This window comes from Perognathus longimembris, chromosome 9, assembly GCF_023159225.1.
Source record: "Perognathus longimembris pacificus isolate PPM17 chromosome 9, ASM2315922v1, whole genome shotgun sequence".
Lineage (NCBI taxonomy): Eukaryota > Metazoa > Chordata > Mammalia > Rodentia > Heteromyidae > Perognathus > Perognathus longimembris.
The window spans coordinates 67,117,094-67,142,594 of NC_063169.1; the positions used below are offsets into that span (position 1 = coordinate 67,117,094).

The 25,501-nt window shown below is 47.9% G+C and overlaps 1 protein-coding gene across 1 annotated transcript in view; it reads left to right on the plus strand.

Annotated features, from left to right (window-relative positions):
• Window positions 1–24,766: 24,766 nt before the first annotated feature.
• Snx9 (sorting nexin 9) overlaps window positions 24,767–25,501 on the plus strand; it is a 55,238-nt gene continuing 54,503 nt past the window's right edge. Inside the window, exon 1 of the mRNA XM_048354372.1 lies at window positions 24,767–25,001. Within this exon, the coding sequence (XP_048210329.1) occupies window positions 24,990–25,001 (12 nt within the window). The 5' untranslated portion in view covers window positions 24,767–24,989. The remainder of the gene's footprint in view (window positions 25,002–25,501) is intronic.

Consider the following 25,501-nt stretch of genomic DNA (forward strand, 5'->3'; position numbering starts at 1 on the left):
TTTCGGGGTAGGCTGGCCAAAAGATGGGTCCTTTAATGCTAATCTTATTTTACAGGTCAAGGCAAAGATAATGGTTCCCGGCCCGCACGGGCATCCAGACCAGGTCCCCTACATCCTTACCTGGGAAGCTTTGACTGCTGAACCCCCGCTATGGGCTAAGCCCTTTATTTTGTTTCCTCCATCACACCCTCCTCCTACACCCTCTGCTCCCCCTTCCCAATCCTCCCTTTACCCTGTTGTTACTAAACCTCCTCTGACACTAAAGGACCCTAAGGCAAATGCCCCCCAGGTTCTACCCCCTGGAAACGACCTCCTCCTGGATTTGCTGGCCGAAGACTCCCGGTTGCCTCAGCCCCCACCCTACCCTGCCGAGACCGGCCCTAGGGAAAGCGGGCAGCAGCCAGATCCTTCCCCTATCGCCACTAGAAACAAGGGTAAGAAGGGAAGGTAATCTACCCCCTGCAGACTCTACTGCCCAGGCATTTCCCCTACGGACGGGGGCTGCCGGACAAACTTCAGTATTGGCCTTTCTCAGCCTCAGACTTGTATAACTGGAAAAACAATAACCCTCCTTTCTCAAAGGATCCCGCTATGTTAACTGCCTTAATTGAGTCCATACTTGTTACTCATCAGCCCCCTGGGATGATTGCCAACAGTTGTTGCAGGTTCTTCTGACTACTGAAGAGAGGCAGAGAGTCCTCCTGGAAGCTCGGAAAAATGTTCGCGGGGCAGATGGGCGGCCGACACAGCTGCCTAATGAGATTAACGCTGCTTTTCCCTTAGAAAGACCAGATTGGGATTTCACCACTGTGGAAGGTAGGAACCACCTAATCCTTTATCGCCAGTTGCTTATAGCGGGTCTCCATGGGGCAGCTAGGCGCCCCACAAATTTGGCTCAGGTAAAACAGGTTATTCAGAGATCTGAGGAAACTCCTTCTGCCTTCCTAGAGAGACTAAAAGAGGCTTATCGAATATACACTCCCTATGATCCTGAAGATCCAGGGCAGGCAACTAACGTTTCTATGTCTTTCATTTGGCAATCTGCCCCGGATATTAGAAAGAAACTGGAAAGGTTGGAGAACTTAAGGAAAGTTCCCTACAGGATCTACTTAAGGAGGCGGAAAAGATATTTAATAAGAGAGAGACAAGGGAGGAAAGAGATGAAAGGCTAAAGAGAGAGGCGGAAGAACGTGATCGAAAGAAGAGTAAGGACCTTAGTAGACTCATGGCCACCTTAGTGACAGGACAGAGACAGGATAGACAGGAGGGAGAGCGAAGAGGACCCCCCCGAGTGGAAAAAGACCAATGTGCCTATTGCAAAGAAAGAGGACACTGGGCAAAAGACTGCCCGAAGAACCCTCGGGGGTCTCGGCCTCGACCCAAAACATCTCTCTTGACCCTGGACGATTAGGGAGGTCGGGGTCAGGAACCCCCCCCTGAACCCAGGATAACTCTAGACGTAGGGGGGCAGCCGGTCACCTTCCTAGTTGATACAGGAGCCCAACATTCCGTCCTGAACCATAACCCAGGACCCCTCAGTGACAAGTCGGCATGGGTCCAGGGAGCCACCGGAGGACGGCGGTATCGATGGACTACTGATCGAAAAGTCCAATTGGCTACCGGTAAGGTGACTCATTCTTTTCTACATGTTCCTGACTGTCCATACCCCCTATTGGGGAGAGATTTGCTCCAAAAATTGAAAGCCCAAATTCATTTTGAGGAATCTGGGGTACGTGTAGCCGGCCCCAAAAATCAACCTTTACATGTGTTAACTTTGAGTCTGGAAGAAGAATACAGGCTATATGAAAATAACAAAAGGAAGGAACTCTCCCTTGACCCAGAATGGATAAATGATTTCCCTCAAGCATGGGCAGAAACAGGAGGCATGGGATTGGCCAGACGACAGGCTCCACTGGTTATAGCTTTAAAAGCCAATACCACACCTGTCTCAATTAAGCAGTACCCAATGTCGCAGGAAGCAAGAACAGGAATTAAACCTCACATAAAGAGGCTCCTGGATCAGGGGATCTTAAAACCTTGCCAGTCCCCATGGAACACCCCCTTACTCCCCGTCAAAAAGCCAGGGACAGGAGACTACAGACCGGTCCAAGACTTACGAGAAGTTAACAAGCGGGTAGAAGATATACATCCCACAGTGCCCAACCCATACAACTTGTTAAGCGGACTGTCACCAGCCTATTGTTGGTATACAGTTTTGGACTTGAAGGATGCCTTCTTTTGCCTAAGGCTCCACCCAGATAGCCAGCCTATTTTTGCCTTTGAATGGAAGGATCCTGAATTGGGAATTTCAGGGCAATTGACTTGGACTAGACTCCCCCAGGGGTTTAAGAATAGCCCTACCCTATTCGATGAGGCTTTACATCGAGACCTGGCAGATTTTCGGGTCCAGCATCCAGCCTTGATGCTACTCCAGTATGTCGATGATTTGTTGCTGGCCGCGACATCCGAACAGGAATGTAGGGAAGGAACCAGAGACTTGCTACAGGCCCTTGAGACCCTAGGGTATCGAGCCTCCGCTAAAAAGGCCCAAATTTGCCAACAACAGGTGACCTACCTGGGCTATTTAATCAAAAAGGGAGAAAGGTGGCTGACGGACGCAAGAAAAGAGACAGTCATGAACATACCCGAGCCCCAGAACCCCCGACAGCTAAGGGAATTTTTGGGAACAGCCGGGTTTTGCAGACTGTGGATACCAGGCTTTGCTGAAATGGCCAGCCCCCTGTACCCACTCACCAAACAGGGTACAATGTTTGCCTGGGGAGAAGAACAACAGAAGGCTTTCCAAAACATTAAAAAGGCTCTCTTAACAGCTCCAGCCCTAGGACTCCCAGACTTGACTAAGCCCTTCGATTTGTATGTAGCAGAAAATAAAGGACATGCGAAGGGAGTATTAACTCAAAGATTGGGGCCTTGGAGACGGCCGGTGGCCTACCTCTCCAAGAAATTGGACCCGGTAGCCACAGGGTGGCCACCCTGTCTCAGGATGGTGGCCGCCATTGCCGTCTTGGTTAAAGACGCCAGCAAGTTAACTTTTGGGCAATCCCTGACTATTCTGGCCCCGCACGCGGTAGAGGCATTAATCAGGCAGCCGCCAGATCGTTGGCTGTCCAATGCCCGCATGACTCATTACCAAACTATGCTCCTGGACACAGATCGGGTCCGGTTTGGGCCCGTCACGGCCATCAATCCTGCCACGTTGCTTCCATCGACGGATGAGAAAGCGGCTCCCCACGATTGTCTTGAGATTTTAGCAGAAGTGCACGGGACCCGCTCCGACCTGACTGACCAACCACTCCAGGATGCTGACTTTACCTGGTATACTGATGGGAGCAGCCTGGTGCTGAATGGGGAACGGAAGGCGGGAGCAGCCATAACCACGGAAACTGAGCCCACTTGCAGGCCCTACAGACCGTTCAGAGAGAGGTCTGGAAGCCACTCGCTGCCGCCTACAAGGAACAGCTGGATAGACCTGTGGTGCCACATCAGTTCCAGATCGGAGACTCTGTGTGGGTCCGGCGACATCAGACCAAAACCTTGGAACCTCGCTGGAAAGGCCCCTACACTGTGCTCTTGACCACTCCAACTGCCTTAAAGGTAGACGGCATAGCAGCTTGGATTCACGCGTCACACGCCAAACCTGCTTCTGCTGAAGAAACGACCCAGGAATGGCGAGTCCAGCGCACTCAAAACCCACTCAAGATAAGACTCTCTCGAACCTTATAATACTCATTGTCTTTTTCCTATGTCGGATTGTACCTTTCTATTGTTCTCCTCATCAGGTTAAATTACTAACTTGGCAGATCTTATCAGGGAACGCGGAGGTGGTTTGGGAAACTTCCCAACAGCACGCCCCTTTTACCTGGTGGCCAGAGCTAAAACCCGACTTCTGTCAGCTTGCAGTTGGAACTGACCCTGCATGGGGAGTTGGTGATGTAGAGCTAAGAGACCTAAACCGATCCGAACATCCTGGAATAATTGACGCCTCAGGATGTCGCACTCCCTATGCCAGGTGTAGATGGGCTCACAATGACTTCTACGTGTGCCCCCGAGACGGGAGAGAGAGGCTCCATGCTAGCCGGTGCGGGGGGCCAGGGGACTTTTATTGTAAGGCTTGGGGCTGTGAGACCACGGGAAGTGCCTATTGGTTAAAGTCCCCATCAACCGACCTTATAACGGTCCAGAGAGGGTTTCAAAAGCTGGAGGGAAAACCAACTACAGATTGCCTAACCAAGAAAAACCTATTTAAACCCGGCCTATCATTACCCCTCAGGATAACTTTTACAGAAAAAGGGCAACAATTTGTAGGTTGGCCTCAGGGTAGAACATGGGGATTGAGGCTATATATATCAGGCCACGATCCCGGGGTAATTTTTCAAATTCGTCTCAAGATACAAAATGTGCATACTGCCTCCGTAGGCCCAAACCACTTTTTGCGAGCCCCTGCTGTTCGCCCCCCACCTCCTTTGCGAATCCCTGCTGTTCGCCCCCCACCTCCTTTGCGAATCCCTGCTATTCGCCCCCCACCTCCTTCTGTAAGTACTTACGCCATTAGTAGCACTTCTGCAATGGCCTTGGTTCGTGGAACCGAAGCTCCTATGTCCTCTCTTGAGACAACTGACCGGGTGGTGTCCCTGGTAGGTGGTGTTTTCTCCCTACTAAATACTAGCAACCCAGATTTAACCCAGGAATGTTGGCTTTGTTTAAAACCTCAACCCCCCTACTATGAGGGAGTGGCAGTACTTGGCAACTTTAGTAACCCAACTTCACCTCCACCACAGTGCAGTAGCACCCCCCGGCATAAACTTACCATGACTGAAATAAGCGGAACTGGGCATTGTGTTGGGGAAATTTCACCGCATTATTCTAACCTCTGTGGCCGCACCACCTCTCTGAAATCTACAAATGGCTACCTGGTACCTCCCACCGGGACCTATTGGGCCTGCAGTACTGGGCTAACCTCCTGCCTGTCCGTTAAAACCCTCAACTTAACTAAAGATTTTTGTATTCTAATTGAACTTTGGCCACGGGTTACGTATCACACTCCAGAATATCTTTACAGCCATCTTGAAGGGCAAGTTAGGACAAAGAGAGAACCGGTATCCATTACCATGGCGATTTTGTTAGGAGGACTCACAGTAGGAGGAGTAGCGGCAGGGATAGGCACAGGGGCAACTGCCCTAACAGCTACTTTCCAGTTCAAACAACTACAGGAAGCCATGAACACCGATATCAAGGCTCTAGAGGAATCTGTGAGCGCTCTGGAAAAATCCTTAACATCCCTGTCTGAGGTGGTGTTGCAAAATCGAAGAGGGTTAGATATACTGTTCTTAAAGGAGGGAGGCTTGTGCGCGGCCCTTAAAGAAGAGTGCTGTTTTTATGCAGACCACACAGGATTAGTGAGAGATAGTATGGCAAAGCTTAGAGAAAGACTAAAGCAAAGACAGCAGCTCTTTGAATCAGGCCAAGGTTGGTTTGAAGGATGGTTCAATAAGTCGCCTTGGTTTACTACCCTGCTCTCTACCCTGATGGGACCTCTCATAATTATTTTGCTCATATTGCTCTTTGGCCCTTGCATCCTTAACAGGCTTGTACAATTCATAAAAGATAGGACGTCTATTACCCACGCCTTGGTTCTCACTCAACAGTACCATCAGTTAAGGCAACGAGAAGAGGAATAAAAGATTTTATTCAGTTCATAGAAAAAGGGGGGGATGAAAGACCCCTACCCAGATCCCCGATTGATAAAAGTCAGTAAGGCCAGGCAGGAAATAAAGGGCAAGGTAGCGTGAGTCAACACTGACCAGAGTTCTGGAAATTTAAGTCAGCAACAAGCACCTGGCCAGGGTTCTGGGAATCTAAGTCCATAAAAATAGCTAGTTCCAGGAATCGAAACTAGGCGGTTTCAAGATTGCGATAAACAAGTTCAAATTCCGAGAACCAAGGGAGGCGGTTTCAAGATTGCGATAAACAAGTTCAAATTCCGAGAACCAAGGGTTGTAAAAACAGGAAAACCAAAAAGTATTTCAGGCTCACCAACGTGGACCAATCAGAGTCATGTAGTCCGGTCCCTTGCCTTATTTGGATTGACCAATCCCTATCCCTGTAACCTTGCTGTTAGCTTCTGTAAGCCTGCTTCCGCAATTTCCCCCTATAAAAACCCCTAGGCATCAAGCTCCGGCGCGCCATCTCCCTGCGAGGACTTGGACGCCCGGGTACCCGCAACCCTCGAATAAACCTCTTGCTGTTGCAGCCCTCGTGTGTCTCGTTGATCTCTGGGGGTCTCCTCAGACAGAAAGACAGCCCACCTGCTTGGGGGTCTTTCAGTAAATATTTGTGAATGTCCTCAAAAATAAGCACTTTCTTCCTTGATAAGTCAGCTGGGCCAGAGAGACTCTGAATGCAGGAATTCAGCCAGTAAATCCCTAAGTTTATCTCACCGATAAAAAGATACTATTTGGACAGCATTGTGTATATTTTCTAGGGCAGCTGCAAACAACAAATAGAGCATCTTAACACAACAGAAATTCATTCTCTCACGGGTCCTGAGGCCACATTCCCCAAATCAGGGCAAGGGCAAAGTTGGTTCCTTTCAGGATTCTGAAGGTGCCTCTGTCCTTTGACCCTCCTGGCTTCTGGCATTTGCTGGCCATCCTGGGTATCCTTGGCATGGTGTGTGTGCTTCCGTCTGTGTCTTCCCCTTCTTCTCTCTGTGTGACCACATTTCCCTCTTCGGGAGTTTGAATTGGATCCAAAAAAGTCAGAGGGTTATTCTGGACTTCAGGCAACAGTATGATAGGATCTGACTCATATTTACCGGGCTCTCTAAAGCATCCGATTGAAGGATTGGTAGGAAGGAAACAAACAGGAAAAAGGAAGAGTGGAGAAAATGTTCTGGTCCCCTAGCTTGATGGGGCCGAATGCAAACAGTGGGAAACATGTTGAGATCTGAAAAGTGACGAAGACGGAAAGAGTCAAGGACTTCGGAGTGAAGGAGATAGCGGGATTTCTAGCTTTCTAGGCCCTGGGTACCCTTATCCTTTCTGAGACTGTTTCCTCATCACCAGAGGAAGAGAGGGAGACCTGAAGCTGCTCGCAGAATAAGTGTGAGCCCAAGAGAATAGTCCTGACAAGAATCTCTTGGCGCCAGGGCATGGCCTTTGCCCTGCAGTGGCTTAGAATTCATAAAAATGACAAAACGGATTTTTGAAAAGTTAATCTAAATGACGTCTTCAAGGCAAATGATTTCATCAGACCCGGGGTTTTTCTGTGTAGAAGGGTCTGTACCAACAGTGGTATATATATAGTCTGTCCAGGCCCAGGCTGGCTGCTTAGTACCTTAAGCTGCTCTGTGGGTTTTGGTGAGTCTTTTGCACTCTCTGAGCTTAAGCTTTCCCATCTGTAAAATCCCAGAGATTTCTTGAGAAGATTAAATAGGATCAAAGACATGGTATACCTGAGATGACAGATAATTAAAATATGCTGTTATTACAAACTGGGACAAGTTTGCTTCTCTTATTGTCTTCTTTTCCAAGGTATTGGCAAGAAATGTCACCTTTACTTACAGAGAAACAGAACGTAAGGAGGGCATTCCTAGGGAAAACCCATGTCTTCATTCATTCATTTCATTTGTACTGAGGCTATTTGGAACACGAGGGCTTTGTGAACTTCAGGCTCTCTTCTTTATTCATTTCTCCATTTTACATGGGCCATCATATTCCCAAGGGTAGCAGGACACCAACTCCCTGCCTGTCCTGGCCCAGCTTGCTGTATAACTTGGTGAACCAGCCTTCTGTCTCTGTTTATTCCATTGAGAGGAAGGCATTCAAAATATGACCAACCTCAACAGGATGTTGTGACAGTTCATGAATGAATAATTACAGAGGACAGTCGCATAGACAACTCCTGATAGGGCTAAATGTTGTTTTCACAGGGACTCTCTAAGGAAAGATTTTCTTTACAAGCTTCCACCGGTGACGGTGAGGGTGGCTTGTGAACTCGGCTCCTTGCTGGGTGTGCTTCAGGCCTACCAGGGATCGAGTTGAGAGAGCAAGGCCCCGTTTGTGGCCTTCCGAAGCCAGACTGTGTCATCTCCAGCAGCACCCAGTGGAGCACTTCAAGTGGGCACCCTGGTTTTGCTTTTCTTTTTGCTAAATCTGATAGCCCTGCGGGGTCCAGAGTGATGGGCAGAACCCCCTTAGGGTGTCGACATTGAGAAGCAGCGGGGTGATGGACTGTTGGTTCTGAGCACACACAAGCGCATTACTGGTGGTGAAGCTGAAACCCACGTGGGGCGTGTGCCCACGGCGGCACTGGCCTCGTGAAGCGTTCCCGCAGTCAGTCGGGCTGCGCATCGTCTTCAGCCTTCTAGAGCTGTGGCCCACATCATCCGACCGTGCCCGGCTGTGTCTACGCAGTTTCCAGAAGATGAGACAATAACAAGGGCTGAAACTCACAGTGTTGGAAACTATTGGGTTGAACTTCAACTATTCATGTCTTTCAAGGTCCAAAAAACAGCAGTGGAATTTCCCATGTTCAATCCGTCCTTACAGGCTGTCAGTGAAGAAAGGCCAGGGCATGAGGACAGGAGGGGCGGCTTCTGGAGGAGGAGGAGCCCTCGGCCTTCCCGACAAGCCCCCTCCAGCTCAAGGATCTTCCCCAGGAAGGGCGGGCTTGCTGATCTCGACACAGGGCTTCTAACATTTCTTACAAGGTTCTCTGAAAAAGGCTGACTGTGGAAATGAAGTTCTGGCAATGACTAATCTAGTGAGACTAAATAAACCATGATGAGATAGTGAGAACATTTTTTTTTTAAGTGGGGGGAGGCTTGAAAGCAGTGGAGAGTGAGCGAAAGACAGAGACCAGAGGGCAGCTAACCCTCCAGCCCCGGGCCCCGCCTGGAGAGACGGGGTATGCAGCTTGGCTTTTTACTTTCTTTTTTCTCTTTTTTGGTCAGTTGTGAGGCTTGAACTCACAAGTGTCAGGGAGGGCTGTCCCTCCCTGAGCCTCTTTGTGCCCAAGTGTAGTGCTCTACCACTTGAACCGCAGTGCCACTTCAAGCTTTTTTGAGTGGTTTATTGGAGTTAAGAGTCTCCAGGGAACTGTCCTGCCCAGGCTGGCTTTGAATGACAATCCTCCGATCTCAGCCTCCTGAGGAGCTAGGATTACAGGCATGTGCCACTGGCACCTGGTAGGGTTTTTCTTGAGGAGACAATTATAAGCAGAAAATATCAGCCATACACATGATATGGTAACACCATGTGTGGCATGGATGCACATGTGTGTGTTTGCAACATAGAGAGTCACCCCCAAATATGGCTCCTTGGCATAAGGACCATTTTGAGCTGGAGACAAACGAAGGTCAACAGATGCAGAAAGAGCCTTCTGGGGCTTCCCTTATCTGACAAAGAGCAGAAACTTTTGAGAAACTAGAGCTGTCACTTCCCGTCTCCCAAAGGAACTTAGTGGCCATGAAGAATACAGAAAGTCAGCTCCAAGGTGGGTTTGTGGCCTACAAAAGCCCAACTCCCCCTTCTTTGTCTTGTACTTCTCTGAAGATGGGTTTTCTGTTTGTTAGGGCAAATGCCTTGGATCTAACCATCTCTTTGAGTTGTTCATGACTGAGTTTTCTCCTCTGTTAATAAGCTGTTTGCTTTTCTCTTGTTAATGCGTTGGTCATGTTTAATTTCTAGGGTTCCTGCTGGAGAACGGAGAATGTCAGAGGGCAGAAGAACAAAGTGTCTTGCCTCTACTCTAGCAATGTGTGGAGTGGTTCTGCTGGAAGGTTCTAATGAGGTCTAAAAGCCACATCATCAAACCTCTAAGTGGATTATGATAGAGAAATGTATGGCAATAACTAGGGTAACTATTAAAAATGAAAGAATCACAATAGTAAAAGTTTTTTTATACATTTTAATAATGAAAATATTTTATGCAAAATAAAAAATTACACAAAAGAAAATAGGAAAGGAAAATTAAGCAACACCCAGCTGAAACAATTCAGAGACAAATATGAAGACAGAGACTGAAACCCAACCACATCAGACAAGTAAGGCTTAATTATATGGTGCCATGAGAGGCAGTTTGAACATAAGCACATAGGTCAAAGCAGAAACTAAACGAGGACGGCCATATTAATTCCAGACCAAACAGGTGTTGAGTGAGGAGGATTACTGAGAAGAAAGAGAATTGTTTTGTAGCCCCAGAAGGCCAACACATAGGAAGCCATGAGCAAACAGAGGATTTCTAATAGCAGACCAAAAAAAAAAAAAAAAAAGTGGGACCAAGCAGCAAGAAGCAGACTCACCTCCAGTTGCGGCTGGAGATCTTAACACCCTCTGCTCCAGGACAGATAGGATTGATAAGCATCAAGGAAAAAAAAAAAGAGCTGCCATAGTGCGCGTGTGAGGGCACGCGCGCGTGCACACACATGTACTCACAAAACACCTGACACAGATGAAATACCAAATCTGAATAGCCCTGTATCTATCAATGTAATTGAATTCACATTCTGAAATTTCCCCATATGGCCTCTCTGCCGAATGAGGCATTAAAGGAAGAAATAACACCGTATGAAATATTTAAGAAACACTCAATATTTAAAGAACATATATTAAACTTTTAAGAAACAAATAAAATCTATCTTATACAAACTCCTCGAAAATAGAAAAGAAGTATTTTTTATTCATTTTATTCAGCCGACATAACCCAGATACCAAAGCCTGTCAGACACATCATTAAAAAGTAAAGTTATAAAACTATATGACTTACAAACAAATATTAGCAAATAAAATCTAACCACGTAACAAAATAGATTGTTATATTTTATTATATCCTGTACTATAACAATATGTACAAGACAATAATAACCCAGATGTGGTAGTGCAGGCTTGTAATCCCAGCACTTGAGAGCTGAGATGGGAGGATTGCAAGTTTAAAGCCAGCCCAGGCAAAATAAATTAGCTAAAAACAAAACAAAACAAAATAAAAACCAAAAGGGCTGTACACATGGCTCAAGTGGTGAAGCACATATCTACTAAGTATAAAGTCTTGTGTTCAAACCCAGTAACCCCCCACACACATATACATTAACAATAACAATGCAAATTAATTCATAATGAAAACAGTTACTATCGTATTTCAAGCCTAATTTAATGTTTTCAAATTACAGTGTTGTAGGGTACCTGTAGCTTCACACCTGTAATCCTAGACACTTAGGAAGCTGAGATCTAAGGAGCAGAAGTCAAACCAAGCCTGGGCAGGAAAGTCCACGAGACTCTTATCTCCAGTTAACCACCAAAAAGCCAGAAGTGGAGTTATGGCTCAAATGGTACAGTGGTAGCCTTAAGCAAAAAAATGCTCAGGGACAGCACCCAGGCCCAGAGTCCATGCCTCAGGAACTACACCAAAAAAGTGCAATTAAATATATTAACAGAATACAGTGTTTAAAATATGATCCTTTTTTATATAAAAATAAATTTAGCCAAGTGCCAGTAGCTCCTACCTATAATTCTAGCTTCTCAAGAGGCCTAGAGCTGAGGTTAACAGTTCAAAATCACCCAAGGCAGGAAAAGTATGTGCGACTCTTATCTCTAATTAACCAACAAAACCCAGAGGTGTGGCTTAAGTAGTACCAGCCTTGAGCAAAAAAAGCATGAGGCCCTGAGTTCAAGCCCCAGTATCAGCACAAAAAAAAATAAAGAGAAAATATTCAGAAAATAATTTTTTTGTACTGGTCCTGGGTCTTGAACTCAGGGCCTGAGCACTGTCCCTGGGCTTTTTTTCCCCCTCAAGCCTGGTGCTCTACCACTTGAGCCACATCTCCACTTTCAGCTTTTTACGGTTTATTGGAGATAAAAGTCTCATGGACTTTCCTGTCCAGCCTCCCATTGAATGGTGATCCTCAGATCCCAGACTCCTGAGTAGCTAGGATTACAGGCATGAGCCACTAGTACTCGACCTAGAAAAGAATAATTTTTAATAGAAAAATAATAAGAGGAATGAAAACAAAATTAGTTTTAAAATAAAAATAAATGGCTATAAAACCTGGAAAAACTCAACACGATGCAAAGCTGGTTTAAATTTTAAATCAAACCAAATATATAAATAAAATATATAGGCTGGGGATATGGCCTAATGGCAAGAGTGCTTGCCTTGTATACATGAGGCTCTGGGTTTGATTCCCCAGCACCACATATACAGAAAACGGCCAGAAGTGGCGCTGTGGCTCAAGTGGCAGAGTGCTAGCCTTGAGCAAAAAGAAGCCAGGGACAGTGCTCAGGCCCTGAGTCCAAGGCCCAGGACTGGCCAAAAAAAAAAAAAAAAAAAAGAAAATACACAACATAAATAAAATATATAGGATATTTGAGAAAATATTCCTTTTAAGAGTTCAAGTGGTGGAGCAAGCTCAAGGTCCCTGAATTCAAAAGAAGAAGAATGAAAGAAAATACCCCTTTTACTTTTTTTTTGAGATGTACAATGAAGCAAGAGTTAAATGCCGTATACTTAATTTCTCTCAGCAAAGATAGATAAACAGATAGGACAAAAATATGAATAATTATGACACCAAAATCATAGTTCTATGAGAATGTATTGTTTTACTATTTTATTTGTACCTAAAATTACTGTGCATTTTTGTGGCAATGACATTAAAAAGCAGATCGGGAAAAGCAAATCCTCTTCCTAATTTAACCTTACAGGTCACTTCGATGTGGGATCTACTCTAGAACCAGGGAGAAGGTATAAATGTCTTTGATGTATCTTTTTATGTTAAAAAAAAAAGAGAGAGAGAGATAAAGGAGACGTGGATTTGATCATCTCCTCATACACTGAGAGGAAGAGCTGCCCCGCAGTCCCTCTGTGAGGAGTGGAAAGGATGTCAGCAAAAAATAAATGAAAGCAATCATCAGAACCGGCCTTTTCTCTGAAGAGGAAGTAGGCCTCGAAGACGTGGCACTACAGGAATGAAGGACGTTCGAGGGGAGCTCCAGGAGCTCTGACAGGGATGGGTCCCGGGAAACGGCCTGCTCCTCTTTCAGTCAGATAGCTTCCTCTTGCCTTCACCACGTGCGATCACCGGGGCTGCTAGTTATCCCCGTGCACATTCATACCTCTCCTGGGTTTTCTGTTCTTTTCTCCGGTGGCTTTTGATCTTCCTGCGGGGGCAAATGTTTATGATGAGCAGATGTAAACATCTATCTTACTGCACGCGCGAGTGCGGCTGGGTGGAGGAGGAGGAGGAGGAAATGATCATCCAGAGTGGCTAATACACCCTAGGTGCACTGGGAAGGAAGGTGGGAGGCCAGATGCTAAAGACCTGTGAGGAGGGAGGGTGCTAAGCCCAAAGCAGCGGATCACCGACTCTCAGATGCCTCAAAGGCAGTCATGCAGGCCATTTGGATAGGCTCAGGGGGCCCTGGAGGACAGAAACTTGGTCAGGGGGAAGTTTCCAGAGAGGCAGATGTGAGCACCACATGGGAAATGATTCATCGAGTTATGGCCACAGCAAGTGGGGCCTCATCTTGACCCCCCTACGTTCCCAGCCACGGCTGCAGCTGGCAGGCTCCGGTTTGCCATCCTGACCTGCCCTACTATGGGCTCTGAGCTCAGAGCCTCTGCCAATGTTCCAAGGAGGCCATAAAATCCACTCTCTCCAAGATGCCTAGTGGCATACTTCCATTAAGTGCTCAGTGGATATCAGCTGTTCCTATTGATCTTCATGAAACGCCACCAAGAGAAACAGTCCGAAGAAACAGAGAGTCCTGAAGTTTTTCCACTTCCCCACTGAGATCCATTTACCATCCCCTCACCCCCACCCTCCCCCACCTTAGGTTCCAGGAAACTTTCCTGTGTTTTGATACAGTAGTTCCTTTTTCTGTTAAAACTAATTCCAGTTACTTTCAGTTGCTAGCATCGGGAGGTGTTTAAACTCATACAGACGAAGAAGAACTAAAATAGGTATAGAAAACAGGGCTAAGGAATGGAGGAGAGCTGACTGGCACAGAGCCAGCCCTGTGGAGGGGTACTGCTGGAAGCTCCTGGAGGAGACCTCTCCAAGCTTCCCACGGAGTACCTGCGAGTATGCAGTGAATAAAGAAGAGTCTAGGACGTGAGTGGGCAGTAGAGGGGAGGAGCCCACGTGTCAGAATGTGAGGAAAATTCCACAGTCTGGTTGACTGTGCTGTATGTAAATGGTCCTTGTGACACTTACCTCCATGGTCTCTGAGCCAGCACAGGAATGGGTGGCTGGAAAGAAGGTACAGAGTCTCCGACTCGCCTCTATCAAAAATTCAAAGTAACGAGATGGCCTCCGCCAGGCGAGACCTAACGAGAGAGGCCATGACATATCTTCAAGCCACGACACAAGTACTGAAACGACCTCAACGTATGCATGACTTTTCTGATAGAGTTTCAAAATTGGTGAATGGGGGAAACTGTTTTTTAAAAGATTAGAATGAGCAGATACCAACAGACATTATAATACAGCAAATCAGCCAACCAGGAGAGGGGGACAGGCATCTGCACGTAAGCGGAAACGCTCTTCTTCGCCTTAGCAATTTGAGAAACTAGTTTAACCAAGTAGCTTGTAAACTTAAAGGTAACTTCAAATAGACTTAAAGCAGGCTGTCTTATTTCTAATCACCTTAGGCGACCGAAGCAAATAAAATATAATATATATCCCAGAGGATAAGAGATATTAGCCAAAAAAGTAGGACAGTGTAACAAACTGAAAGAATTCATCCATCCACGGTATCAGTAAGGCTGGTCACGGAAGCTCCTGCCTGTGGTCCTGACTGTGAGAAAGCAGAGCTTGGGGGGACTGTGGTTCAGGCCAGCACGCACCTTCCCCTTACTTCCTGAAGCACCCGTTGCTCTTTTCTTCCCAGCTGCCTTCTCTTTTAAGAAAGGCTGCACAAGGCACCTGGTCCTGCTTTCTACCTGCCTTCTTGTGGCTCCTGCTCTGACAGGCTGGCTGAAGGGAGCTCTTGACAGAACTACACAGTGCTCTGTAATAGACAAGAGAAGGGGGTGCAAGGTGTCTCCCCACCAAGAAGACAGAATCCCAGGTACAATACAGAGTTGGAGGGTTTGGAGAGTTAGCTTGGTGGTAGAGCACTTCCCTAGTAAGTCACGGCCCTTAGTTCAGCCCAGCGCTGGGGAGACAGTGTAGACCAAAGTTTGAAACCACAGAGCTACAGAACTAAGAATAAATCTTCCTTCTCGACCATCTACTTTGCTTCAGGGGTTTTTCTGTTAAAATGTTCCCTTCCTTGCCCGTGTATAGCTCCTGAGGTACCTCCTGCTGTCTAAATGTTTGTTACTTATCCTTTATGTGTGGTGTGTGTGTGTGTGTGTGTGTGTGTGTGTGTGTGTGTGTGTGTGTGTGTGTGTCATACACACATATCTTCAGCCATTAGGCAGAACTTCCTTTAGCGTCTCTTCTCTGTCAGATGGCCTGTCAGGTGCTGAGTAGACCCAGATGTTAGAAAAAGATTAAGTATTTGAGCTTAACACATATATCAATTTTTCCTGGCCTTACGCCCGACATTGAGGTAAGATTATTAAGCGCCTGCCACGCTAATAGACATTTGTCTCACTGGCTAGTCAGTGGTGGAGGTTGTTATTTGAATACTTTATTGGCACTCCATACATGAAAAAAAGCTTAATAAAAGTATGTTGATCTCTTTCATCAGACCCTTCACAAGAAGGATAAACAGTCAAAAGAGTGTTCGCCTCTAATTGAGCTGCTCTTACAAAGAAAACCATCTTAAAAAGAAAAAAAAATATAGCAGCCATCTCTTTTCGTCGGCTTCCTTCTCTGCTGTGTGGTAAAGCCATCATCTCTTTTCCAATTCTGGGCTTCTGCACAGTCCCTCGTCTTTAACAGATATGTTTAGCAGTGACTCAGACGCTCTGAAGTGTTTGGTCTTTGCAGAAGGAAGCCCGTTGGTGATACAAATATTCCATGGGTATAATTTCAGCTTTGCAACTTTTAGTGGGAGAAATAAGGGAAATGACCTACTGTTTCTTTCTAAATACCCACAAGGTAGACAACTCTAAGACAAACAAGATTTGCTTAAATGTAAAGCAAACCAAAATATCCATCTGAAGCCACATAGTGGTCACTGGTAGTTAGTTCATATCAATCTGCCAAATATTTACTTTGTTTCTGAAGTTGAAACTCAGATTATCACGGAAAAACCTGAAAATTAGGGCAATGATATTTATGGACCCAACTTCTTTCATATGTCAATCTAAACAAAATATTCTCTTTGGCTTCAGTATTGACAAAGTCCAGTACAGTATTCACAAAATATTTTTTTGTGCTGGTACTGGACCTTGAACTCAGGGCCTGGGCACTGTCCCTTAGCTTTTTCCACTCAAGGCTGGCCTGCTCTACCACTTGAGCTCCATTCCTGTTCTTTTTGTTGTTCTTTTTGTTGTTGTTGTTGTTGTTGTTGTTGTTGTTGTTGTTGTTGTTTTGCTAGTTGGAGATAATCTCACTGTTTTTCTTGCCCAGACTGGCTCCTCAGATCTCAGCCTCCTGAGTAGTTAGCATTACAGGTGTGAGCCTGTAATTTTTGCCACCCAGATAGGAATATTACTGATCACCAACAGTGAGAATATCTACAGGGCATCAACATCTTCGGGAATCTACTTGCTACTCCAACTCCATTCCATTCCCCTGACTGGCTTCTCCATGGTGGACAGTTTCCATTGCCCCAGTCCTGTCATAAGTCACTGGTATTCCTACTTCCCTTTCTGGCCATCATCCTCTGCCTTCCCATCCTCAGAGAAGCATCTTTCCTCTTTATTCTCTCTGCATAGTTTGTTCTGGACCTCCATGACTGGAGCAGGTAGCACCCCTTTTGGCCCCCTCATCCCCAGTGAGGTAGGAGAAGGAGACCCTTCAGTGACTCATCTTTAAATCACAGCTATTGTATGTGCACTCTAACTGACCCTCAGGTCAGGAATCACTTAGTTCTATACTCCACTCTCAGACCTACCACAATTGTCACTGGAAAATAAATTAGATCATGTCTCTCTCTTGTTTAAAGTCTTTAGAAGTGACTTCTAGAATCCTGAAACTCAGGTTCCAAAAACATGGCATTCTGAGCTAACTCAGACCCTGTTCTCTGCTTAACACATCGCTCCTCAAGCACTCAAAACAAGATATAAAAGATAATAAAAGTTACTTAAGAGGCACAGTTACGCTTATAAGCTCTAGGTACCAGAAACAAAGAAAGAATTTGATGTCTGGATGAATGGTAAATTTGTAACTGTGGTCCAACATTAGATCTAATATTAGATCTCCATGTAGTCCCAAAGAACAGAGGTGGGGTTTTCATACTCATTCAATGGCCCCAGAAGTTCAGGAGCTGAACCAAGACCTCTAAGTAAACTAGGACCCTGGATAAACTGTCCTTTTGACAGAAGGATGGCTAAAATACCCTTCTGACTTTCTCTAGAAAGCAACAGTCAAGTGCACCCTGCCCTAGGCCCTGGGGTGGGAAATCCCTCCAAGGAAATATTGAAGTTCCCAACATAAATCATGCAGAAGTGCGGGATGAGAATTTACAATCCTTTTTTTTCATTATTATTTATTTTGGGGCTGGTACTGGGGCTTAACTCACTTGGTTTTTTTTTCTCCAGGCTGACACTCTACCACTAGAGCCACTCATCCACTTTTGGCTTTTTGCTGGTTAATGGGAGATAAGAATTTCACAGAATTTTCTTCCCCAAGCTGATTTCAGACTGCAAGCCTCAGCTCTCAGCCTTCTGAGTTGTGAGCCACCGGAGCCTGGCTTAAAGTTTTCTTTAAAAAAAAAAAAGGGGGGGGGGGGCTGGGGATATAGCCTAGTGGCAAGAGTGCCTGCCTCGGATACACGAGGCCCTAGGTTCGATTCCCCAGCACCACATATACAGAAAACGGCCAGAAGCGGCGCTGTGGCTCAAGTGGCAGAGTGCTAGCCTTGAGCGGGAAGAAGCCAGGGACAGTGCTCAGGCCCTGAGTCCAAGGCCCAGGACTGGCCAAAAAAAAAAAAAAAAAAAAAAAAAAAGGATCTTCATGAAAAGGGAATTTTTATTTATTTATTTATTTTTGGTTAAGCCATTGAGATTTGGGGGGTATTTGCTACAATCAATAAGAACATGTTGCAGATCAGAAAGGAAATGATGGCCTAGACCCTTAATGGTGATTGACTGATTGCTGACAAACCATATTTAAGGCATGGAAAGCAATTCCTGCCACAATAAATAACCCTGTTATAACTTAAAATGTCGACACTATTGTTAGTGATCACAGTGATCTGTGTGCAAGAGAAAAAAAGAAGATAGCACATGAAATCCTTGTGAAATTAGTAATTACCATCCAATGTCAGTTTCTGTCTGACTCAATCAGACTTCTGAGTCTGCCTGCAACTCATCAGCACTGCAAACCTCAAAAGGTCATGCAGTCTCTCGGTGTACAACTAATCCTGGATTAGCCAAAATGACCAGGAACTCAATGCAAAGCAGTAGTCTGGCAAGAAGAGAACTTACCCATCTTTGGGGTTCTGTGAGAAAGTTAACAAACCTCGCAAGGGGTTCACAGTGCCTCCGCTGCCTTCCTCAGACGGATCCTGGAGGTCATCGGCAGTATCTTTCAGGTCCCATAACGTCAAAGGGGAAAGCCATCACAAATTTAGTTTAAGGCCTCTTGAGTAGCTGGGATTACAGGTATGAGCCACCAGTACCCAGCCTGACAGGCCGTTTTAAAGTTACTTCTTTTGCCGAGTTTTTAAAAAGTGAGATTTCTCTATAAGGCTAACTAAAAGCGAAATACTTGGGATTTGGGTGTTCTCTCTCTCTCCGTCAACAGATACACAAATTCATTTGGGATAAGTGGTGTATAACTTCAGCATAACAAACTCCAGCTCGGTTTGGTCTCTTGGGTCTAACGCGGGAGCTCAGGATAAACCAGTGGCTTCCTACAAATCTCAGTTACCATCCCAAGTTCCTGAAGGGAGTGCCACATTTCAGAATGGTGTGGCCCTAACCAAAGGGCCTTGTAACTGGTCTCCTCACCAGGGTGGGCCTGCTCCAGTATGTCCTTCACAAGCTGCCAGGTTCACCTTCCCCAAACACTGAAGTTTCCCTCGGCCTATCTCGACAGATTTCCTCAAGACAATTTCTGTTCCGTGAAGTCTGGCTTGCCAGGAGACACAGTTGATCCCTTTGACATGCCCTCTACGCCATCACAGAGCCTCAAGAGGTCTAAGTTCCTTTCTTGTCAGCCTGCTCCTCGGCACTGAGTCTCTGATCATTTTGGCTTTTGAATGCCGGGTTAGTAGTACACCGCGAGCACCTATGTATGACCTTTTGGGGAATTGTTGTATACTTGCTTACACCATTCCTTCTACTTTGCAAAATCGAACGCTTGCCTGATTTTCAACATACCTCTCAAATTTCACCATTTTTGGAAGTTTCCTGAGTATACCAACAACTAACTTGTGGGGGCGGGGGGGGGGGTGAGGGAATAAAAAATGACTGTCGCAACTGGCAAGAAGGGTTTAAGGCCCAGATAGCTCACAGAGCCACTTGGCTTAATGCTTCTGCTGTCTCTTAAAAATGAATTCGAATAAACCTCCCACCTCCACCTATTTTCCTTCTGTCCTGGCCCCACAGATGAAGCAGCCAGCTCCTATAGCTGTGTCCACTCAGGACAGAACTCATATCCCCTCTCTAAGCTGCACAGATCAGATCACGTCTGAGTCCTTGCAGAGCTGGTAACCAGTTCTCAAAAGCATTCACTTCCCTTTCAGTTCAGTTAACTCAGTCAGTCCCAGACCAACAGCTTCTCGACCCTACCCACCCCCCAAAATAATTACATTTGTAAAACATATGCTGTCATATTCCGGTGGAAGGCTTCTGAGGCTGAAGGTGGCTGCAGACTGCTAGGCCTGGACCAGATGTTCTGGGATTGAGGTGGCAGCACTATGGTTTGACTGATTCCCTAAAACCGTTCTGCTTTTACAGCTCCCCCCTCTTTGCTTCTTCAACCCCAGCTTCCCCGAAACACAGGTGCTTCTACTGGTTCTCATCCCTGTAACAGGATACTTCTGTTTGCAGGAAGGAACAGAGGACACTGGCTAAGCAAAGCATTCAAAACCCACCAGGAGGGGCTGGGAATATGGCCTGGTGATAAGGTACTCGCCTCGTATACACGAAGCCCTGGGTTCGATTCCTCAGCACCACATATATAGGAAAATCCAGAAGTAGCTCAAGTGGTAGAGTGCTAGCTTTAAGCAAAAAGAAGCCAGGGACAGGGCTCAGGCCCTGAGTTCAAGCCCCAGGACCGGCAAAACAAAACAAAACCCACCAGGACTGTCATCAGAGTTTCTTCTTCTCCTTATGATAATTTAAAATGCTAGCATCACACAAAGTACATTCTTCCTGTCTTTGAGTTAGCTACAATAGCTCATTGTAGCCTCTCAAGAAATAGGTTGTGAATGAACAAACCTCACCAAAACAAAAGCCAAGCTCTGGACCAGGGCTCTTGTGTGAATCTCTACAGTGAATAAATACAGTCAGCATTAGAACACCTCACGTTTTACTTTACAAGTATTGACACGGGTAGGTAACATGTAAAGAGCGACTGCTTCGAAAAGCCTCGTGTGTCTGAAGTTATTTACTTAATATTTTTAAGGTTAAGCTTAGAATTTCTGCAAAGTATAACAAACGTATTACCTATTTCAAAATTAATGTAAGACTTTTGTTAGCTAGTATTTCCATGTATTTGCTTACTTAAAAAGAAAATCTTGCATTTTGACACTTCCTTGCATCAACACAGGCTTATTGAGGCTAAGAAGAAGAAAAACTGAAGTGTGTATAAAAATTCTAAGGAACTAGAGCTGCTAGACATAGGAAAGAAGAAATTCCATGTACTAAGGGACTGAAATAAAACACAGTGAGGTCAAGGGAACAGAATGATGGAAGGATGAGAGTGATTGAAATAGAAAATAAGAACAGAATGTCCTGGGAATGAGCAAACACAGCCACTGCATATGAATAATAAATACACTACAACCACTGTGTGATAGCGCACCGGGACATTCATTATAGAACTCACAAGTGAAGGCCACTGAGTAGGTGGTCACTGATGGCGAGGCTCTGGCAGGATAGCATGCTGCTACAGTTAAAAGCAGCACCATTACCCCTTCCCAACAAGCTCAGGGCAGCACGGTGCTCCTGCGGCCCAGAGGGCTGCACCTCTCTGAAGTTCCTGTTAAAATCCTAACCCTTAGGTGATCCTATTTGGAGACCGGACCTCCGACATTTGGATGAGATCATTTGTGAGACAGTGCTCTTATAAAAGAGGCCCCAGGTGAGAAGATGGCCATCTTGGGAGCACGGAGCAGGCCCTCACTGATGTCCACCTGCCAGAGGCTTGACCTTGGACTTGACCTTGGACTTCCCCGTCTCCAGACCTGCGAGGGAAAAATGTTTGTAATCACCAGCCATCCTGTCTGCAGTGTTCTGCTACAGACAACCCAAGTGGACGGAGTCACAAATGGGTACAAAGGATTACAATTAAATGGCGTGCTTGAGCTCACACAGGTGAGAAGAAGCGGGAGTGGGGTTCAGGCCCAGGACCGCCCAGCTACAGGGCTGGACAGCTGTCAGCAGGGGCTGGCCTTTCTGGCCAAGGGTCCGAGGACGAGCCAGACTCTCAGGGACAGAGACGGTAATTGCCATCCACTAGAGGAGAACAGGAGAGTGTCTGTGTGCTAGCTTGTTGCGTGGGATGTTTTAGCTTGAAATTCTGCAGGGTCCGTGGCTCACGCAGTGATGCATGAGCTAGCAAACTCTCTTTTGGTACACACAGATGCCGATGTCCACGGTTAAGTTCTCTGTATCTGACCACTGAATATGGAAAGACACACCAGAGTACTTCTACACGAGGTCAGACAATCAAAACCAAGCTCCATGCTCGCCTCCTATACATGAAGCCCTGGGTTCGATTCCCCAGCACCACATATATAGAAAATGGCCAGAAGTAGTGCTGTGGCTCAAGTGGCAGAGTGCTAGCCTTGAGCAAGAAGAAGCCAGGGACAGTGCTCAGGCCCTGAGTCCAAGGCCCAGGACTGGCCAAAAAACCAAGCTCCAGGACCAAGTTCCAGGAAGCATCGGGGTTCCCCCAGGCTGGGGCTCGCTTGAGGTGGCAACTGGGGAGCCGGTGTTACCACCACTGCCCTCACCTGTGGTTCAGGAGCTTGGGGTTCAGGTCCACCCTGACTCAGCCAAACAACCTTACTACAGACCCAGGAGCAAATAATCCATGTCCTGCCCTGGCCCCCTCCACAGTCTGGGCCCCCTCACGGCCTCCAGCCCCTTCCAACCAGCCATTACTGTGCCCACCCCCCCCCCCCCCGGAAATCTCAGGTCCTAGAGATCAGATTCCTACTCTGGACACTCTGTCCCATTGCAGTTGATGAGCCTGAGTCTCACATTCATGAGACACAGAGAGAGACAGACAGGACGTACTTGAAGTAGAACAAAAAACTAAAACCAACCAATTATCCAATGTTTAAACAAGACACCTAAGAAGATAACTGACGGATTTAGAGCACTGGTTAGAAGCAAATCTGATCATTTTGCTCTCAAGGCTTAAACCTGAATACATGACATTTATTTTTAAAAAATAAATAAGGTACAGGGCCCAGTACTTGCTAAGCAGATGGCTCTACTGCTTAAGCCAAGTCATCAGCCCTTTTTTGTTTGATATTATTTTTTTTGCAAAAACAATTATATTTTTGAAGTCTTATACAACAATAATACAAGGATAATTCCAGATGTGCATATAGTGCTAAATATGGTCTCATTTTTGCCCAGGCCAGCCTGGCCCATAATCCTCTTACTTACATTTCCCACATAGCAAGGATGATAGATGCTTGCCACTTTTGATTGGCTGAGATGGAGAGGGAGTGAACCTTGTGAACTTCTTGCCAGGCTGGCCTTGAACTATAATCCCCTGGATCTCAGCCTCCCAAGAACCTCAGTCCCAATAATCTCAACCTCCCAAGTAGCTAGGACCACAGATTACTGTGAATCACTGGCGCCTGGCTCTCTTGGATATTTTCTATCTGAGTTTGGCTGAAGCAGAAGATGATAGACTGAGTCCCAGAGTTTCATTCATATGGATGTTACTTGAAAAAGTCCTAAGAACAAATATGTGGGTTGTTCCTGTTAGGGGTTATTATCAAGCAGTGCTTTGATAAACAATTTTACTCACTTGTACAAGCCCAACAGAAAGACAAACTTATAGAAATAGAGCTACTGGGACCAATGTTATGGTCATTTTCAAATTTAGTAAGTATTACTGAATTTGGCAAGTTATTTAAGTGAGCCTATGATGTGTTCATCTTTGTAAACCTTCTCAAAAGATGAAATGGCAGAGAGGCGTACAGAAACCTAGCATATAGCAAGGAGACTGTTGTACAGGCCTCTAGCTTCCCTTTTCCTGTATTTAAACTGTCACTATGCCATTGCTTTGACCATGAGCTCCACATATACACTCACTATAAATTCTCTAGCACCATTTAAACACCACTATTGGCTGTAATTAGTGAACTCTGTGGAGGCAGGACACAAGTTAGGGAAGGGGTTTTAGGTATCTACCCCAAGTCCTCACACATGCTCTGGAAATGCTAAGACCTCTACCACTGAGTTCTATCTGTAGCCCAAGATACAAATTTAACAGTATCTCCAAATTCATATTTCCTAGCCTAACAGTGTTGGTTTTATGTTTTTCCTCTTTTAGCAAACCTATCTCTAATTAAAAAGATTGGTAAGCCCAAGGTCAGTGGCTCACACCTGTAATTCTAGCTCCTGGGGAGGCTGAGCTCTGAGGATCAAGGTTCAAAGCCAGCCTGGGCAGGGAAGGTCCGTGAGACTCTTCTCTACAATTAACCACTGAAAGGGCAGAAACTGAGCTGTGGCTCAAGCGTTGGGGTGCCAGCCTTGGGGTGGGAAGGCTGAGACAAGGCCCCAGGCCCTGAGTTCAAGCCCCCCCCATCAACACACGTGCATCTACCCCCCCCACACACACATTATTCTAGATAGTATCTTTCAGTCATGAATTTAATACGTGACTAAAAATCCTGCTGCTCAATTTATTAAATATACAAAATATAAATATATATATACCTCCAATTCTAGGGGGTGGGGGGAATACACGGACCACAAGATGGGGGACCGGGGAGAGCTCTTGGGATCCGGGGCGCCTGGGGCACCGCGGGGTGAAGGCCCGGCGCGCCGGAAGCCGTGGCTCCGCCGCCTGCGCCACCCCCCCCCCCCCCCCGCCCCCGGGACCGACCCCGCGCCCCCCGCCGCCGCCGCCCCGATGTGGGGCCGGGGCCGGGGCCCGGGAGGCGACGCCGCCCGGCGAGCGCGGGTCAAGTCATGGTGGCCGCTTCCCTCACGGAGGACAGGCGGGTGTGAGCGGGACGCGGGGCTCGGCGGCGTCGGCTCCCGGTCCCGCTTCCCCTCCCGGAGGGAGGGCGGCCCCGGGCCCGCGGGCCGGGCCAGGCCGCGACCGGGGCGGCGGGAGGCGGCCGAGGGGCCGGGCCGGGGGCGGGGGAGGGGGCCGGGCCGGGGGCCGAGCGGGGGGCCGGGCGCGGGCCGAGGCCCCGGCGCGCTTCCGCCGGCCGCGCCGCGCTGCGCCGCTCTGCGCCGCTCCGCGCTGCGCCGCGCACGCCGCGGTGGCTGGGAGGCCCGGCCGGCGGGGGCGGGGGCGGGGGCCGCGCAGCCGGGACTTTGAGGAACTGCAGGGCAGGCGGCGGCCGAGTCGCCCGGCGCCCAGCGGCCGGGCCTGAGCGCTGAGGGCCGAGGCGCCGCCACCGCCCGCCGCCGTCGCCGTCCGCCGGGACCGGGCGGGACCAGCCGCCGCGCGGGAGAGCAGCCGGCCGTCCCGGGCCGCCCGCCCGCCCGCCATGGCCACCAAGGTGAGGGGCGCGCGGCGCAGGCCCGGCCGGCCGCTCGGGCCCCCCTGCCGCGGCGCGGGGCGGGGCGGGTCGGGGCCGCGGAGGCCGCGCGGAGCCCTCGCGGGTGCCCAGCCGGCCCGGCCCGGCCTGGCCCGGCGCGAGTGTCCGCCGGGCCCGCGAGCCCCCGGGCGGCGCGGGACGGGGGCGCGGGGTGCGTGCTCAAGTTTGCTCCCGACTGTGGGCTCGGGCGGAAGCGGGCGCGCGCGGACGGGACGGGAGGCTCCGGGCTGCCGGGTGAGCGCGCGCCCCCGCGGCGGGCCGACGCGGCGCCGGGGGCCCGGGGGCCGCGCCGACCCCGCCCGCTCCGCCGCCCCTGCCGCGCGGTTCCCAATCGTTCTGCCGCGGCTCGGGTCTGAGCGGCTTTGTCCGCACGGCGAGGACCGCGGGCGGCGGAGCGGCTCGCTCGGGGGCGCCGCGGGGTCGGGGACGGCGCGGCCCTCGTGTGTGAGCCCCAGCCCGGG